Below are 17,243 nucleotides of genomic sequence, written 5' to 3'. Positions count from 1 at the left end.
CCAACGTTTATCCTCCACTACATCAACGGCAGCTGAGTTGGAGCTTGGATGGTTAATTCAGGCTGGTGGTATTTTTAAAACCATAATTAGACCAAAACTTGTCGAAAATCCACTGAAACAGATGGGAGCCATTTATTAGGAGAGCATCGCTTTGATTATAACTGTTAAAACTTCACATTTCCTTATTTTCCCCTCTTTCATTTTGATTGTGCTTTATTCCATTATTTTATTCTCCCGTTATTCTTCCTCTTTTACACTGCAAAAACACAAAATCTTACCAAGTATTTTTGGTCTGGTTTCTTGCGCAAACATCTCGGCACACTTGAAATACGACAAAACTAACTTACAAGTAATTTTTCACTAAGATATAGGAGCTTGTTGAGAGTCAATAATTCCTTAATATGAATGAAATTGAACCAGTTCCACTGCTAGATTATTTCACTTAGAACACAGAAAAAATGTTTTATTATTAAGAATCTGCCAGTGGAACTAAGTACTGGTGGTACTGGTACAAATAATTCAAATCCCCTTTCAAATAAGAAAACAAACATTTGATTGCCAAAAATGCAATAACAGCATTCCTTTTAGTTGAACTGATTGAATATAAAAAATGTCACTTGAGGAGTTTTGGGTAAAACATATTTATAAAGGTGTTTAAATGTTTATGTATTTTGTACATTTTTTTGTACAGTTGCTTAATTACTGCTCTGAATATGTTGTTCTTTCAGAAAATGGCCTCTTTTTGTCTCAACTCCAGTTACCGATTAATAGATTAATAAATTAGTTGACGATTATTATTATTATTACAGATTTATACGATTAATCGTTTCAGCCCTACCGTTTACAAATTAGGTAACTCCTGAAGACACGTGGTTGTACTTTATTTTATTTGTGGACAATGGGCTACAGCTGAGTTATTGAACATCAACGCCACACTTCTATTTGCAAAAAAGAAAGAAAGAAAAAACAGTTTCCATCCCAGTCAGCAACTAAATGTGATTTTAAGATAAAATCCTAATAAAATACATTAAAGTTTGTGATTCAAGAGTGTGCATCTTCCCCGCATCACATGCATCCTGAGAAATCAGCTGGGGCTTCAGGTGTCCAGTTATTTCTGAGCTACACACACACAGATTCTTTGTCTGCTCCTCGGCATACACATCGCCTCATCTCAGCACAGCGCGTCCCGGAGCCACTTCCTCCTCGCATTCCTGCGTGCGTCTGCGGACGCACGGCAGCGGCGCGCAGAGCGCAGGGTCTTGGCTGGCTGGCCGGAGCTATTTCCTCTGAATTCCTGAGCCTCGATGAAAACAGCCGAGAGCGCAGCAGCAACGGCCGGAGGGGAACTCGGCGGAGGCGCGCCGACATTTCACACACAGCGACCGCAAAAAAACATCGGGGCTGACAAACTCGTCTCTGTTTTACACATTATGAAACGTTTAACTGGAGAAGCAGAGCGCTTGAAGTACATTTTTGTTTTGTTTGCGCTGCGGCATCGGGGCCAGAGCTGGTCCAATAAAAAGTTGAACACATTGCTTCATGTGGTTATCTTGGAACACGTTGTGTTAGAGATGCTTTGTTGGGTCAAACTGCTTGAAAATAGTAAAACTGGCGAAACAGAAACACGTTTTTCTGCTAAACTTTAACTGGATTTTCTTTTTTTTTTTTTGTCTTTTCAATTATACAGAAGAAAATATTTAACGTCACCAGGCAACAGAGAGTTTTAAGGCGTATTTAAAAATCATGAGACTCTTAAGATGCGAAACCAATCTTTACGCATAACACGCTAACAGTTTTAGATTAATAACTGTGAAAAGAAGCAGGTTTATATCTCAGAGACTCCATCTGATAGTGTTATGGTCTGATGAAGTCAACTTTGAACCTTTGAGTCATGACTCCAAAAGGTAAATAACACTGCATGTCAGTAAAACACTCAGAGTGAAACAAGATAGTGGCGGCATCATGCTCTGGGTTCACTTCTTTTCAGAGGTTTTCTTTGAATGGAGTGAAATTATGTTTGAATATCAGCCAGTTTTGATCCAAAACCTTCAAGTGGCTCAAATCATCCAAACATAATGTCTGAAATAACCTGCCAGTGGAACTAGTAGGATTCTTGAATACTAAGGAGTTATTAACTTAAAACAAGCTCCTATTTCTTGCTGAAAGGTTACTTGTCAGTTAGTTTTGTCTTATTTAAAGTGTGCTAAAAATATTTGCCCTACTGTAGATCAAAAACACCTACCGGTAGTAATATTTGTGTTTTTGCAAAATTGTGCTGAAAACAAATCAGTTTGGTTAAAGTGATGAAACTGGAGGTCGTTTTGAGCTGCGACACATTACTGTGGCTTATTGCTTATTGACTTGTTTCTGCAACTGTCGACTGAAAGGAGGGTGAGAATCCCTGCAGTCTCACTGAATCACTGAGCAGAGGAGGAGGAGGTGCTAAACGTGACACAGTAATGAGATTCCTGTCCGTGGTTCAGGCTGGTCATATGGATTGGGAAATGTCAGCACAGCGGAAACACAGGTTGAGACTGGACTGCATTAGATAAATGATGTGTTGAATGCTCATCTCTCGTTCCCCGTCTCAGATAATAGAACAGGACGTTCCCATAACGGCATCTTTCCAACACAATTAAAGGTTAAAGTATTGTGCAAAAATCGACTTTTTTGAGCTTTAGATCATGTTATGATGTCAGTTCCTTATCAAAAACATTCTTGAAGTGTTGCCTTGATTCTTTCATGCTTGTTTGAAATATTCTTTAATCTCCCGTGGCAACCTAAAATGCCACGGGTTGCCTAAATGCTTGCTTTCACAAAGCTCCACAAAGCTCCTCCTTTGAGCTGCAGCCTCCAAAACTTCCAGGCTTCCACATGACAGAGCAGCCATTCCCCTCTCAGCTCCTTCAGACTAGCCAGCTGCAATTAGCAAACACCTGGTGGGACTGAGCATCTGCTGAGCTCATAGGAGCTACTTCTTATTGCAACACTGGTAAAAAAAAAAAAAAAAACACATTCTTAAAGGGTTAATAGAGGAGTCATGTTGTGATGACTTCCTGAATTGGAGTTTCAGTGAGAGCAGGAGCTTCTTAAAGAGACAGAGTCCCAAAATAAGAGATTTAAATTTCGAGGTACAATTTCTTTTCAGACATATTTGATATACAGTACAGACCAAAAGTTTGGACACACAGTTGTGTCCAAACTTTTGGTCTGTACTGTATATCACATTTTTATAACGACTGACGATAACATAGTTATTTATTGTGCTATAAAATGGCTCTATGTGCCTGGAAATTTCATCATACCGCCCCTTTAAGGTTAAAGTTTGAACAGATTTGGTTAGTTAAGGATTCTGGCCTGTTTGGTTTACACAAATAATACGTAAGAATGTTGGCCAAAAACATCTCTTCAGGAATACCTCTGTGTTTCCACCACTGTGTGTCACATGTCAGAGACTTTCTGGACGGCTCACAGTTTTAGCACAGAGAGAGAAAAACACTTGCTCAATAAAAATATTGTGAGACCTCAGGCAAAGATGTTCTGAAAACCCTTCCAGTCACTGACTGGAAGAGAGAAAAAACAACAGAGCAGCCAGTTATTGAACCGTTTCTGCTCGAGAACATTCAAAGTGAGTGATATCAGAAGCCGCATGTTAGAACAAGATCTGCTCTGAGCTCAGCGGGACGTTGATAGACAGACAGGCGGTAAATGTAGAGGGGGAGGAATCTGGACAAATGAAGCTAGTGACAAGAGGAGATAAAAAGAAGGAGAAAAAAATAAGAGGCAGAGAAGTTGTCCTCCTCATGTGAAAGCAGCCAGTGTGTTTGGAGGGCCGTGCAGGAAGAGAGGGAGAGGAAGGGGGGATGTTTGAAGCCATAGTGAACAGAGACGGCCTTCATGGTTCAGCTGGTGAGAGGGGTGCCCTCTGCTCCAGACTGAATGTAAGGGCTCACCCCACCCCCCCCACACACACACACATCTCCCAGTGGGATCACCCTGTCAGACCTTGAGCTCCTCCACTCAGAACCTCCAGAACTGACACCTGCTCCACATTTACACACTGAGGGACGGTTCCAGGGTGGAGACAGAGGAACCCACCCCAAACGACTTTTAGAAGTTTGTTTTTTTTCCTCACTTTTAATTAAGTTATTATTACATGAATTTAGCATAAATGCTGAGTCATATGTTCTGATTTTAGACATCCAGGAGTCCTGGGAGGGTTTCTTTGCAGGAGTCTGTTTCTGGTCACAAACTTGTCCATTTTGCATTGGCTATCTGTGCTAGCCGTGCTAGTTATGCTAGCTTGAGGAGCAAAGCAGCTTGTAAATTTAACCGTCAGCCAATCAGAAAGATGAGCATGAGAAATAACACTTGAATATTGCTGAAGTTATATTTCATAGCAGTGACTGAAAAACTGATTTGATCATTTTTGAATAAATATATATAGTTAAAGAAATTTTGATTAAAAAGTTTATCACAGTCAATATTTTCATTTTTGCTTTCTTCTTTTCCTTCATCTTCTCTCCAAATTTTCTGAGGCCCATTCCTACAGTGAAACGGTTTAGATGGAAGCCAGTTTAAGTGTTATAATTGGCCTAGTCAAATTCCAGACCAAAGGGCGTGCCGTGGTGGCGTAGGGGATAGCGTGACCCATATTTGGAGGCCTTGAGTAGTCGACGTGGCTGGCGCGGGTTCGACTCCCGGACCCGGCGACATTTGCTGCATGTCTTCCCCCCTCTCCTTCCCCCTTCCTGTCAGCCTACTGTGATTTAAGGGACACTAGAGCCCACAAAAAGACCCCCTGGAGGGGGGAAAAAAAAAAAATTCCAGACCAAAATGAAACTGAGAATATCTGGTGAAGTCTGAAAATTGACATTCAAAGACGCTCTCCTTCTGTTATGGGGAAGTTTGAGAAACTTTACAAAACCAAAAAAAATATAAGAACATAAATACATGCCACACTTTTCAGATTTGTAATTGTAAAAAATTTGGGAAAAAATTTATATTCCCCCCCCCGATCTGGAATTATGCACTATCGCAACAAAACACATTAAACTTTGTGATTCTATTGTGACAAAATCTGAAAAATGTAAAATACTGAACGAGTCTATGACACAAAATGGACTAAAACCTATACAAGCATGAAACGGATGCAGACTTCCTGTGTCCTACCGTTCCTTGAAGGCCTTCTCGGCCATCTCGCGGGCGGCTCTGCGGACCTCCTCTGGAACAGCGTCCTTCTCAGCCTGGGACACCTGGTACACTTTGTGTCCAGCATCTAAGCGATAAGGCCCGCCTTTACCTCCCAGCCCTGCAGTGTCTCTGCCACCTGAGGGAAAAGAAAAACATTTTTACTGGACACAGTTTGTGTTGCATCCTGTATTTTAAATAAAGGGAAAACATTGGGAGTAAGATAAAATTTGTACACGGTGAACGTATAGTAAGGATGACTTGTTACCGGTGCCTCCGGCCCACTGGTTTCCCCCAACGTGAGGAGCGTTGCTGGCGTCTACCTTGCCGTGTTTTGGTGCAGAAACGTCCAAACCGCTGTCCCTCTGAATCGTGATCTGAAACAAAAACGAAACTAGATTTTTCTCCCACTGGATGAAGTACTTCTAAAACGAAGAATCAACAAAAATCGCTCCAGATGGCTTTCAGACTGAATTTTACGAGGGACAAATAATTGAGCCTTTTACTTTTCCGAGCTCACACTATCACTGTGCACTCTTCACTTCCCCAAATGATATGTAATTGACCACACAGTGAACGCAATACTGAGGTCTGGGAAGGAAAGATGCAGCGGGCTCCGTCTCTTTCTCTGCAGGAGAACACTGGAGGGGAAAAAGTGGATCCACACGGAGCTTAACGATACATTTTTTTGGTCGATTTCTCCATCAGACCCAAAGTCAGCATTCTGGCTCGGACTGTGTGCCGAGGCAGCCAGACTCTGACGGCCGCCTGTGGCTCAGCTGCATTCTTACAAGCGGAAGGAATCTTTGAAGGATGGAATTGTTCTGAAAATGAGGATGGCTCTGACCCAGATGTTTCTATCCATTGGCTGCGTTTCTGTTAGAAACGTGTGCGAAACTTTGCCGATATTCCGCTAATGTCGAAAAAACAAAATTTTGCAACTTCTGTTAAACAAGAAACTAAATTAATATCACATGTGAATAAGATTGTTCATGTGATAAGTCATTAAAAAACATGCTGCGGCGTCATCCTCCTACCACTTCCTGTTGTCTTATTCGTCTTTTCTGCCAGTAGTAACATCCAGTTGTTGATCATGTGACTTGTCAGATGTGAAAGAAGCGTTTCCATTGCAGTTTTGTGCAATGCATATATTTCAATATGGCTGAAAGAATTTTCTTGAAATTGGCTTTTTTCCATCAAGCTAAATTATTTTCAAAATTTAATTAATTTTATGGTTAATGGAAACGCAGCTACTGATTCTGTAGTTTTTAATTTGTGTATGAGGAGATACAAAGAGTCTGCGTTTCCATTGACCATAAAATTGCGCAAATTGGAATTATGAAAATAAATTTGCTTAAAGGAAACATGGCAATTTTGGAAAAAACTCCCGTTTTTTGATTAAAAAAATTTTGATTAGATGAGATGGTCTGTCGGCCATATCAAAAATTGTGTATTTCGCAAAAGTGCAAAAGAAACTTTTTATTGCATCACACGGGCAACCGGATGTTGCCACAAGAAGAAAAGACGAAGACAGGTTGATGTTGATGCAGCCTGTTTTTTAACTACTTATTGCGTGAATAAACTTATTCCCGTGTGATTTTAACTGTGTTGTATTTGACGTAAACACCACAATTGCAAAATTGTGTTCTTGTGACATTAGCAGTATATTGATAAAGTTGTGCACAATTGTAATGGAAACCCAGCGAAATTGATCCAGATTTATCCAGCAGCAGTTCCTCGGGCTGCTGCCCAGAGAAGCTCGGAGCTCCGATCCAATGCTGCCGAGTCAGCAGGGATCTCCATAATTAGCTTAGATTAGAGGAGTCAGTCTGATGCACATAGTCTCATCTCAGATTAGGACAAGTTAACCTGAACTGAACGGCACTGACAAAGGCTTTTACAGGTTTATGAAGAAAAGTATTTGGCTACATCTGTCAGAGTGTCCGAGCAAAAAATGATTTTGGAGAAACACAAATTGATGTGTTATAAAAAGGATCCTCCATTCTATTTTTAAAAATCAATAATTTAAAACCGACTCTTAGTGCCGACACTAAGAAGTATCAAAAACTGAAGAGAGTGTCGCAAGAACACATTTTTATTTTTTCTGAAACTGAAAATAAGATGAAATTCGACAGAACCGTTAGCAGACGATTTGAAAACAATCGGATAAGAGCGTGGTGGTGTCTTCCCTCTCTCTCACAATCCACTTTCCTGTCAATCTACTGTGAAATAAAAGCCACTAAAGCCAAAAAAAAAAATATTGATTTTGAGGGGGTTGAAAAGGTCGGAGTTGGGCTGTTCAGACTGAGATGAAAAACCCAAATGGATGTCACATCAGGGCAAAAAAAGCGGATTTGTGTCTCTTTTGCCTGCCGTGTGAACGGAGCCATTGATAAGTTGTGATTTAAACAGAAAAAACTGCAACATACTTTTTTTTTGATGCATCAAGAAAAATCCTTCCATCGGTTCTGGAATGGGTATTTGACAGCAAAGTAGCAGCACTCGGCTTACCTGGCTCTTGACTTTGTGCTTGGATAAGAAAAACTTTTACTTTTTGCTCTTAAAAGCACCAGAAGAAGAAGGACTTGGTCTCTAATGTCACATTAGTGTCTGAACAGAAAGGGTTTCTGTGTAGCAACAGAGCCCTCCATTACTCCAGTATTAGTAACAATCAACAGGAAGTGTGTGTGCAGGCAGATGAATTAGTGTTAGGCTCAGTAACCAGAGAGAAGTTGGTTTCATAGCTCTGCGGTTAGGTAAAGGGTCAGGGGTCTGAGCCTCTGGCATAAACGTGCTTTAAATGTTCGGCTGCTCCGGGTTCACATGTTCTGAGCGAGTCTTTGTGAATGTGGTGTGAGCCGCCCACCCCAACCCAGGCCAAAAATAAAACCACCACGGTCCGGTCCAGCACCGGCCGGTTCCTGAAACCCCTACGTCCGTAAAAACCCATCAATCACGAGGGGGGGGGACTGAGCCAGCAGGATTTCCTCTACGTCATCTTGTTCCAGTAATCCACACTTGTCTTCATGCTTTACATAGATCTGACAGAATAACACACGACTGTTTCATGAGCTGGTAGTGGATTCCATTCGGGGCTTGTCAAAGAAAGGAGGCGATGAATACCTGATGACTCCTGGGTTATAAAAACGAGTGATGCTTTAAAACAAGTCCTTTTAGAGACGCCACGATCACTTTAAGTTTCAAGTCTGGATGTAAGACTGAAGCACCAACACTTCAGGGTGGTGAGAGACGATGTGTACCACTGGAATGCTAATGTACAGATCTGACAAAAAGGACCAAGTTCTAACAATTATGGGTGTCAAAAGTATGGACACGACTGATTTAAAAGTGTCCCTTTGTCATCAAGTTCTTTTTGCATCGTACTATTCTGATTTAGCTGTAAAACTCCCTAATCAAATAATTTTATTCTCTTGATCAGTGTCTTATATAATGTGATGTCGCTACATCAACAAAAGATCTGAAGATGCAGTTTGAACAGTTTTTATTTGCATCAACTGAAAACATGTAACTGCTGGGTAGTTACCAAAGTGTCCGTTTGGTACTTACAGACAACATGAGATCTTTTCTCACAAGACTTCAGGAGACTTTAGCCAATGTTGGATGTTTTCTTTGAAAGGAAATGCTTCTGTGGTTCAGCCCAGAAATATGTGGAATCAACAGAGTTGTATCAAATAGAACACAACTTGTACTTGAAGGAAGTCTTTTAAACGAGGATTAACATCGGATTGGCCAGCATCCATGACCAGTTCCTGAGTTTTAAAAAAAAAAAAACAATTTAATCAGTTTTCAATTTTCAGCTGAATGGCACAGGTTATTTGTCATAAATTTTTGGAAATAATTTATCATGGTCTTAATTTTGAAGTGTCAAAAACCTCAAATTTTAACAGGGGTGTGCATGATGTTGTGTTATTGCATAATCATGTCCATGCATTGAGCAGAAAGTATTGAGTTAAAAGAACAATTTATTCTACTGTATAGCTTAAATATTTTCTCCAGACATTCATTTTTAAAATGTTATACATTTCCTTTATTCTCTATTCGCGCTTAATTAGTCTCTCTATTCTCTTGGTGTTATGGGAGGATGTGAAATTAAGATTCATGTTTTGTTTTTTTTTTTATAAGAAAACAACATTTCCAAAAATGTAATTATAGTTTCAAAATGGAAAAGTGAAAAACAACATTTAAGTGTGCAATATCTTTTTACATGACTATTAAATTCATCTTTTTGGTTATGATTATTGTTATAATTACAGTCTAATGTGTCAATTATGATACAAAACAGTTAAGAAAACAAAGTGATATTTAAAATAGTACAGACTTATTGAATGCTTGTTAATATCATCCAATAAACAACTCTATTTAAAAAAAACAACAAATTATTATTGTGTAATTATTATGTCAGCCATCATAACGTGAACTCAGAGATTTCAGGTCACTTCAGATTAGTGATTTCCACCAAAGTAAATGTGTAAGACTTCTGATAGGATGACGTAAACCAGACTGTCATCAATCAGGCTGATGATAAAGGATCCATCTGTACATAAAAGGCTAACATTGACAGCTAGCACAAAGAAAGAGAAGTAAATCCGAATTAGAAAGGTGAATGGATCTTGGATGTGTGGCGCTGAGAGGAAAATCTCCTTTTTATGGCTGTGGGAATCAATGTCAGATTCCTCCCTCACATCTTTCTTTCCTTCAAACACCGAGGCGCCCTCTCTCTCTCCTCTCAGGTCCACGCCTGGTCTTGTAGGATTAATAGCCTCATAAATTTCTGATTCTGTCTTTCAACGCCTAAAGACTGAGAGCCACCTTGTGTGTGTGTGTGTGTGTGTGTGTGTGTGGGTGTGTGTGCGTATGCAACCAAGCACATATTAGTTCACTCCTGAGTGCTTTATGTGACTATATTTATATATGGCCCAATGTGTGTGTGTTAGCATAAATCATGTCGCTACATGAATGTTTAAACATGTAGCAGTGGGTTAAACGTACAGCAGGGTGTGATTCAGACAGAGACCATGCTTGTGAAATTGTACAACAAGACATGTTTTTCTATCAGAAGCTCAATGAAGAAAACAATCTTTAGTAAAACTTTGTCCTAAAGTCTCTTGACTTTACTCACACAGAGCACTGAACTAGCTAGTATTGCTATAGTTGACTGCTGGCAATACTAGCTTCCAACTGTAGTTAAGACCTTAACACAACTAAACATTTGTAGGAGGAGGGATTTATTTCACCTTACAGCCCAGTAGAACTATGACCATAACTACTAAAAACTAAACCAAAAAATATTTAACTAATTATAGCTAATAAACTCATTAAAACTGATTTAGACAACAAGGCACAACAAAATAAAACTAAACTATAATGAAAAACCCCAAACTATTATAACCCTGGTACCAACTCAGAGTGGGTTGACTTGGCTCTACTTAACGATTAAGTGGTTTTTTTTATCTTATTGCAATTGTACTAATCTATTTGCACTAGAAAATATTGACAAAATACGTGGTGAGATTTGGGTTTTTGCGATGTACTATATGGAATAGCGGGACGTTATAACAGCCACAAAAAACAGCATTTGAATGTACAAATGAGTCCACTCAGCAATACTGCAGGGAAGTTATCAAAGTATTAATGTAAGTAACAGTTTTATTGTTTTTAATGTTTCAGATGTTGCCTGTTGAGATTAAAACTATTCAGGCCAGCAGGCAGAGATGTTACTAATGTCTCAGTTGATTTCCTGTAATCCACACTTTAAGGTGCTACATGAAGGTGTTGCACAGTTTGCTTTTGAAAACAAACAAAAAAAAAATCATAAAAACAATGTAGAATGACCAGAAATGTCAAAGGAAGCTGATCACTCATATTCCTTTAAAGGGCAGTATTATGTGCCATTTTATAACTCAAAAATGTAACTATGTTCCCTTTGGTTGTTATAAAAATGCTCAATGTATCAAATATGACTTAAAAGAAATTTGACGTTTTGACTTAACGCCTTAAAATTGGGGCTCTGTCTCTTTAAGAAACTACTGCTCTTTCTGAAGCTCCTCCTCCAGGAAGTCATCACAACATGGCTCCTCTATTAACCCTTTAACAATCTTTTTACCGGCGTTTCACTGAGAAATAGCTACTATAATGAGCTCAGCTGATGTGCAATTATATTGGGTGTTTGCTAATTGCTGCTGGCTAGTCTGAAGGAGCTGAGTGGAGGAAGTTGCGGGGGAGTTGAGTTCTGTAATATAGAAGCTTGCAAAGATCCTCCTTGAAAAGTCCAAGGAGGATCTCCATCCTCGAAGGCGGGGCTAGGACCACCCAGGTGTTTTGAATAGCTGATTGGTTGCCATGGGAGTTAAAAAGGATTTCTAAAAATGAAATGAATGAAAAAAGGCTCTAGTTATGTTTTGGTGAGGAAATGACATTATAACATGATGCAAAGCAAGAAAAAAAAAAGAGTCAATTTTCCATAATACTGCCCATTTAAGGCATGCCAAACATGTTGCTAAGTTGAAGTTGTTTATATGTTTTTGACTAAATAATTACGACTGGTGTACAATTCTGCAGGTCTTTACATAGACTGAAACATATTCACACTGAAAGAAAATGTACAACCCAAAGACCATTTTACTCATCATTCAGACTCTTAGTTTGGGTCAGTATTCTTTAATACAGCACATCTGCATTGAAATGTATTATCTGTACTGTTAACATCTCCAGAGAAAACTTTTGGAAAATGTTTAAAAATACAAAAATGAGTGAGTCAAATATTGGAGAGATTAGAAGTGGAGATACTGTCCGTGAGAGATGCCGATTACACAATGATCTACCCATATTTGAAGAAGGTGCTGAGCCCTGCGGGATCCAGCATGTGTATGCATGATAACCTGCTGTAGTACGAGACAGTAGTCAGGGAAGGAAAACGGTGGCGTGTGGCCAACGACGCCAGCGGAAAGTAAAAAGAAATCACTGAAATAGAGGCAGAAAAAAAAACACAAACATATTGTGCAGTTAATTGGCAGGCTGACTGGCTGGCTTGTTTTGACTGTCAGTACGGGAAGCTGGAAGCCTGCAGGGAACCACAAGTGAATACATGAACTGTGTGCAGATATGATGGCTGTCTGAGATGGATGCATTTGTCTACCAAAGGCGTTGTGGATGTTACCGAACTAAACAGTAGGAAGATCCTAAACAGTGTATCATTCCACTAATAATCTATGTGAATTATGTTGATTTTTTTTTTTTTTTAGTTTTTTCTTAAACAAGACTATTTAAAACTGAAAGAGTTTCCTTAATATTGTTGAAGAAGTACTAGTTCCGTTGGCAGATTAGTGGGGCCTGCCAAAGCAACGCATAGGAGATATTGCACAGGAAACTAGGTCAAAATTACTTGGTAAGATTTGGTGTTTTTGCAGTGTGAGGTTTTTGCACATTCAGTCATTTTGATCTGAAGCTTTTAATTGGAACAACAGTCAACCAATACCAATAAAAGGACATCTGTTCCTCTTTTCCTGCTTAATGTACAGGGGGAAAACGCCTGAGTGTCGACTGTCGCGATGACCTAAAACAAGGCGTGTGGTAAATATTGCACAAATCCTGGATGCAAACAGGTCATCCTGAACAGACTTGACATATGCAAACAGATGGAGAATGTTTGAGGTGTGTAGTACAGTGGAAGCTCTGTTGATGCAGAAAGCAAACGCTAACACAGGCAGAGTGTGACCTGCAAGGCGACTGGAGGAATCCCGACCAGCAGGAGGCCCAGGTGTTCAGCTGCAGCACTACATTTCTATTAAGGTCTATAATTTGCGTTCAAGGCGGTTTTTAAAGATTTTTCTTGGACACTGACTGTTGGGAACAATGAAACAAATGCTTGATCAGTCAATTGAATCCTTTCAAACCGTGTTTGCTCTCTTTTTTTCCCCTTTCTTCCACGAGACTAAGATCTGCAGATACACTATCAGGACTCATCTGTCTGCGTCCGCATGTGGGCTCCTCAACAATGCTGTCTCAGTGCAAAAGCTCAAACCGTTCTGACCTGTTGCGTCAAAATGACAATGCCCCCTCTTTCACGCTCGCCCATGCCAGGAAAAAAAAAAACAGTCTATGAATTTTGTAATTGGAAAGCATTCCACTGCTTATTAAATCAGGAATGTTCAGATGAATAAAAAATATCCTGCAAGAGCAAGAAAAGATCCTGAATGGGAAAGAGACATCAAGACTATAGCAGCACAGCGCCGCCCCTCAGTGGTGCCGAGAGGTACTGCACCCTCCATGTGGTCTCATACCTGAATAGGTCTGCCGTCCTCTGAGCCGATCATGTTCCTCCACTCCATTAGAGAGCGCTGCAGGGCGTCCAGGCCTGTTTCCCACAGGCGGACGTAGCCCCCCATGTCCACGGTGACCACGCCTCCGGAACCCAAAGCGGCCAGCAGCACGTCGCAGTCTGAGACCTTCGACAACCAGTTGGTGTACGGCGACACGGTCATCGACCTGCCAATCACAAGACAGGGTGTCAGTCAGGTCAGGATGTATGAAATAGATCTGTTCGAAAAATATCACAAAGAACGTTTTACTGGATTTATTTAACTTACACACTGCAAAAACGCAAAATCTCACTAAGTAAATTTGGTCTGGTTTTAAAATATCTTAGTGGACTAGAAACAAGACAAAACTAACTTATATGTTTCAGAAAGAAATAGGAGCGTGTTTTAAGTCAATATTCCCTTGACTTATAAAAAGGAAAAAAGAATTAGTCCTACATTATTTAATTTAAATTCCCATGTTATAAATCAAATAATCTGCCGGTGGAACTAGTGCTTTTTCATCAATATTAAGGAATTCAACATGCTCCTATATTTTGTAAGTTAGTTTTGTTTAATTTCAAGTGTACCAAGATATTTGGACTAGAACTAGACCAAAATTACTTGGTAAAATTTTGTGTTTTTGCAGTGCATTGTCATGTAGCAGTATTCTTCCCCATGATTGTAGATGTTATTATCAAACTTTATTTAAAAAAATTAATTTTTTGAAATCTCCTGTTATATTGTGATTTTCTGATTGAATTCTGACTGAATTTTAGTTTTCCATTAGTTGTGTGCTACAATAATCCAAACAAACAGAACTAAAGGCTAGAAATACATCCATGTAATTAATTTATATATGGGTTTTAGTTTTTGAATTGAATTACTGAAACGAGTGAACTTCTCAATAATTTAATTGATGTACTAGTAAACATACAGAAACAGCTCTGGAGGTCATCCTCCTCCATGTAATCATGCTTTTTCCCCACAAGGTGGCAGCAGAAGATGCAGAACTATTCTATGCTGATTTTACCTTGGAACCGGAATGTACTTGAGCTTCTTGGAGGTCAGGTCGGTCACCTCCAGGTATGCTGCTGCCATTGGAGGAGTAACATCTGCAAGACGGAGGAAGCGAGTATTCACAAACTCCGACATTCTCAGAATGCATTCGCTCACTATCGCCCATACGATGCGAACTGTGACCTTTAGGGTAGATGTCCCTCAGGGGCGCCTTGGTGGGTGGGATGGCTCGGACCACCTGATTGGCTGAGAGCAGACTGACACAGTTCTCCCGTTTGGCTGAGCCGCTCCGCAGCGCACCCCTGTAGAACGCGTGAGAGCCGCTGTCACCGCTTTTCATGGCCGACAGGTCGACCGGCCTCTTAAAGCTGTAAACCTCATTAGGGGACTGTTAAAAAAAAAACACAATAGTTAATAAAAAAAACATATCAGCACTCATCTGTTAGTTATTGACATTATTTACTTACTTGGTTAAGTTTCTTGATTGTTTTCAGTATTTGAAATAAGACATAGCTAACTTATAAGTAACTTTTCAGCAAGATACAGGAGCCTGGTGAAAACGTTCTAGTTCCACTTGCAGATTATTTCACTTGTAACATGGTAAAAATGTCTTGTTTTAAGTGAAATAATCTGTCAGAGGAGCTAGTACTTTTTCATCAACATTAAAGAATTATTGACTCTAAGCAAGCTTGTATCTTAATTAAATGTTACCTATGAGTTAGTTTTGTCTTACTTCAAGTGTATTAAGATATTTGCACAAGAAATTAGACTTCGGTCTAGTTTCTTGTCTCGTTTCTTACTTGGCAAGATTAACAACTTTTTATTTACTAAGTAACAAATAGTACTGTTTTAAACAAATAGAAGAATTCAACTGCTTAGGTGCAGTTTCAGGAAAGGGGGGCATCATTGAGACAGTTTTAGGTAAAATAAAAAAGAACTAAACTTATTTAAACAAAAATGTCAAAATTTGCACAGAAAAAGAAAGATGGAACTCTAAATAATTTATTTAGACAGTTTTATCGGGAAAAAGAACAGTTGATTTGGGGGTTAGATACACTTTAATGTCTCACCATGAGGTCTGGGAAGCCCACGATGATCTGAGCAAAGCAGCTGGTGTCAGCCAGCACCCGGTTTGGGGAGACGATCTTCTGCTCCAAAGCGGCACTGAGGTTCTCATTGGGCAGCTGCTCATTCGACAGCATCTGGGGTACTATAACCTCGGCTGAGGGGGGACAAAATGGAAAACAAACATGAAGGAAGAGTAATAATAAACATATTCTTACTTTGTGTGTCCCATACCTGAAGCAGCTCCATGACCAGAGCTGACCGGGTCCTCACCGATGCTGTGAAGCTGACACACTCCAGAGTCTTCAGCTGCCGTGTGCATGGGCTTGGTCAGCAGGAACTTCCTGAAGTTGTGCAGAAAAAAAGCCGTTTGGAGTTTGTTCCTGAAGAACGTGAGAAGAGAATTTAAAATGGTTCCCTTACTTGTTGGTGTTGCTCTCCAGCAGAAGCCACCGGTCCTCTGCGACCAGGAACACTGACTTCAAGTTGATTGGGAGCGAGATGGCATGAACCCGGCCCTCCAGCACGTCCAGCACCTCCACCTGGTTTCTGCGTGTACGAACACCAGGGGGCCATTAAAGGGGCGGTATCATGTATTTTTCAGGCACACTGTCCTATTTCTATCAAATGCAACTTAAAAAACGTTGCATTTTAAAGCCTTGAAATTGTTTCTTTAAGAAACTCCTGCTTTTTCTGAAACTCCGTGTTCAGGAAGTCACCGTAACCACATTTCTCCATTGAGCCTTTTACAACGTTTTTAGGAGCATTTCACTGTTTGCTAATTGCTGCTGACTAGTCTGAAGGAGCTGAGTGGAAAAGGCAGCGGGTGGTGAGAGCATTGGTTGCCATGGGAGATTAAAGGATTTCTCAAACATGCACGAAAGAATCAAAGAAACACTTCTGGAATGTTTTTGATGAGGAAAAAACATAACATAAAATATAAAGCTTAAAAAAGTACATTTTCCATAATGTAGCCCCTTTTAGATCAGAATTTTCAGCAGTATTGTGGACAGTTTAGCTTGGATCTGAACATCTTACCCATCCTCCTTATAAAAGAGAAGCCAGTTTTTCTTAGAAAAGTCACGACACATCTTATAGCCTCCCTGCAAGCAAACAAACAGTCATGTAGAAAGTAAAATCTCAGCAAACAGAATACCAAACTCTTTTATTATTGTGAATGAACAGAGGAGATGCTTGGGAGCCAAACATTAATATCTAACTCTGAAGACGGTGAAACCTCTGACCTGTTGTTCTTTGCTGCTCCACCAGTGGGAGGCTCTGGAGGGAGTCTGGTCCCCGCCTGGAGACAGCATGAGCCTCCGCACGGCCCCAGTCACCAGGTCCAAATGGAGCACTGTGTTACTCTGACATGGCACAGGGAGAGACGGGTCGGACAGAGACACACATTAAAACAGCAGCGAAACAACTACGCTTTAAATAAGATGTAGCATAACATGTAAGTGATAACATCTGTCAAATAAAGGTGGATCTTTTAAAGCTACAGTTTGTAACTTTTAGAAAAAATTCATTTTTTTACATATTTGTTGAAACTGTCACCATGTTACGACAGTGTGCTATGATACCAATACCTTTGCTATCTAGAAACAACCAATCAGAGCAAGGAGGCGGGACTTAGCGCTGTCAATCACCCCT

The 17,243-nt window shown here is 40.0% G+C and overlaps 1 protein-coding gene across 1 annotated transcript in view; it reads right to left on the bottom strand.

The window, feature by feature from the left end:
* Positions 1-17,243, bottom strand: part of vwa8 (von Willebrand factor A domain containing 8) — a 71,474-nt gene that overhangs the window by 9,250 nt on the left and 44,981 nt on the right. Inside the window, exons 30-39 of the mRNA XM_032567591.1 lie at positions 16,835-16,954; positions 16,629-16,693; positions 16,014-16,139; positions 15,825-15,934; positions 15,596-15,747; positions 14,709-14,913; positions 14,539-14,620; positions 13,491-13,695; positions 5,459-5,567; positions 5,173-5,329 (exon numbers count right to left, since the gene is read on the bottom strand). Of these exons, the coding sequence (XP_032423482.1) occupies positions 5,173-5,329; positions 5,459-5,567; positions 13,491-13,695; positions 14,539-14,620; positions 14,709-14,913; positions 15,596-15,747; positions 15,825-15,934; positions 16,014-16,139; positions 16,629-16,693; positions 16,835-16,954 (1,331 nt within the window). The remainder of the gene's footprint in view (positions 1-5,172; positions 5,330-5,458; positions 5,568-13,490; positions 13,696-14,538; positions 14,621-14,708; positions 14,914-15,595; positions 15,748-15,824; positions 15,935-16,013; positions 16,140-16,628; positions 16,694-16,834; positions 16,955-17,243) is intronic.

The sequence above is a fragment of the Xiphophorus hellerii genome, chromosome 7 (assembly GCF_003331165.1).
Source record: "Xiphophorus hellerii strain 12219 chromosome 7, Xiphophorus_hellerii-4.1, whole genome shotgun sequence".
NCBI classification, from domain to species: Eukaryota; Metazoa; Chordata; class Actinopteri; order Cyprinodontiformes; family Poeciliidae; genus Xiphophorus; species Xiphophorus hellerii.
This window is presented reverse-complemented; position numbering and strand designations above follow the sequence as displayed.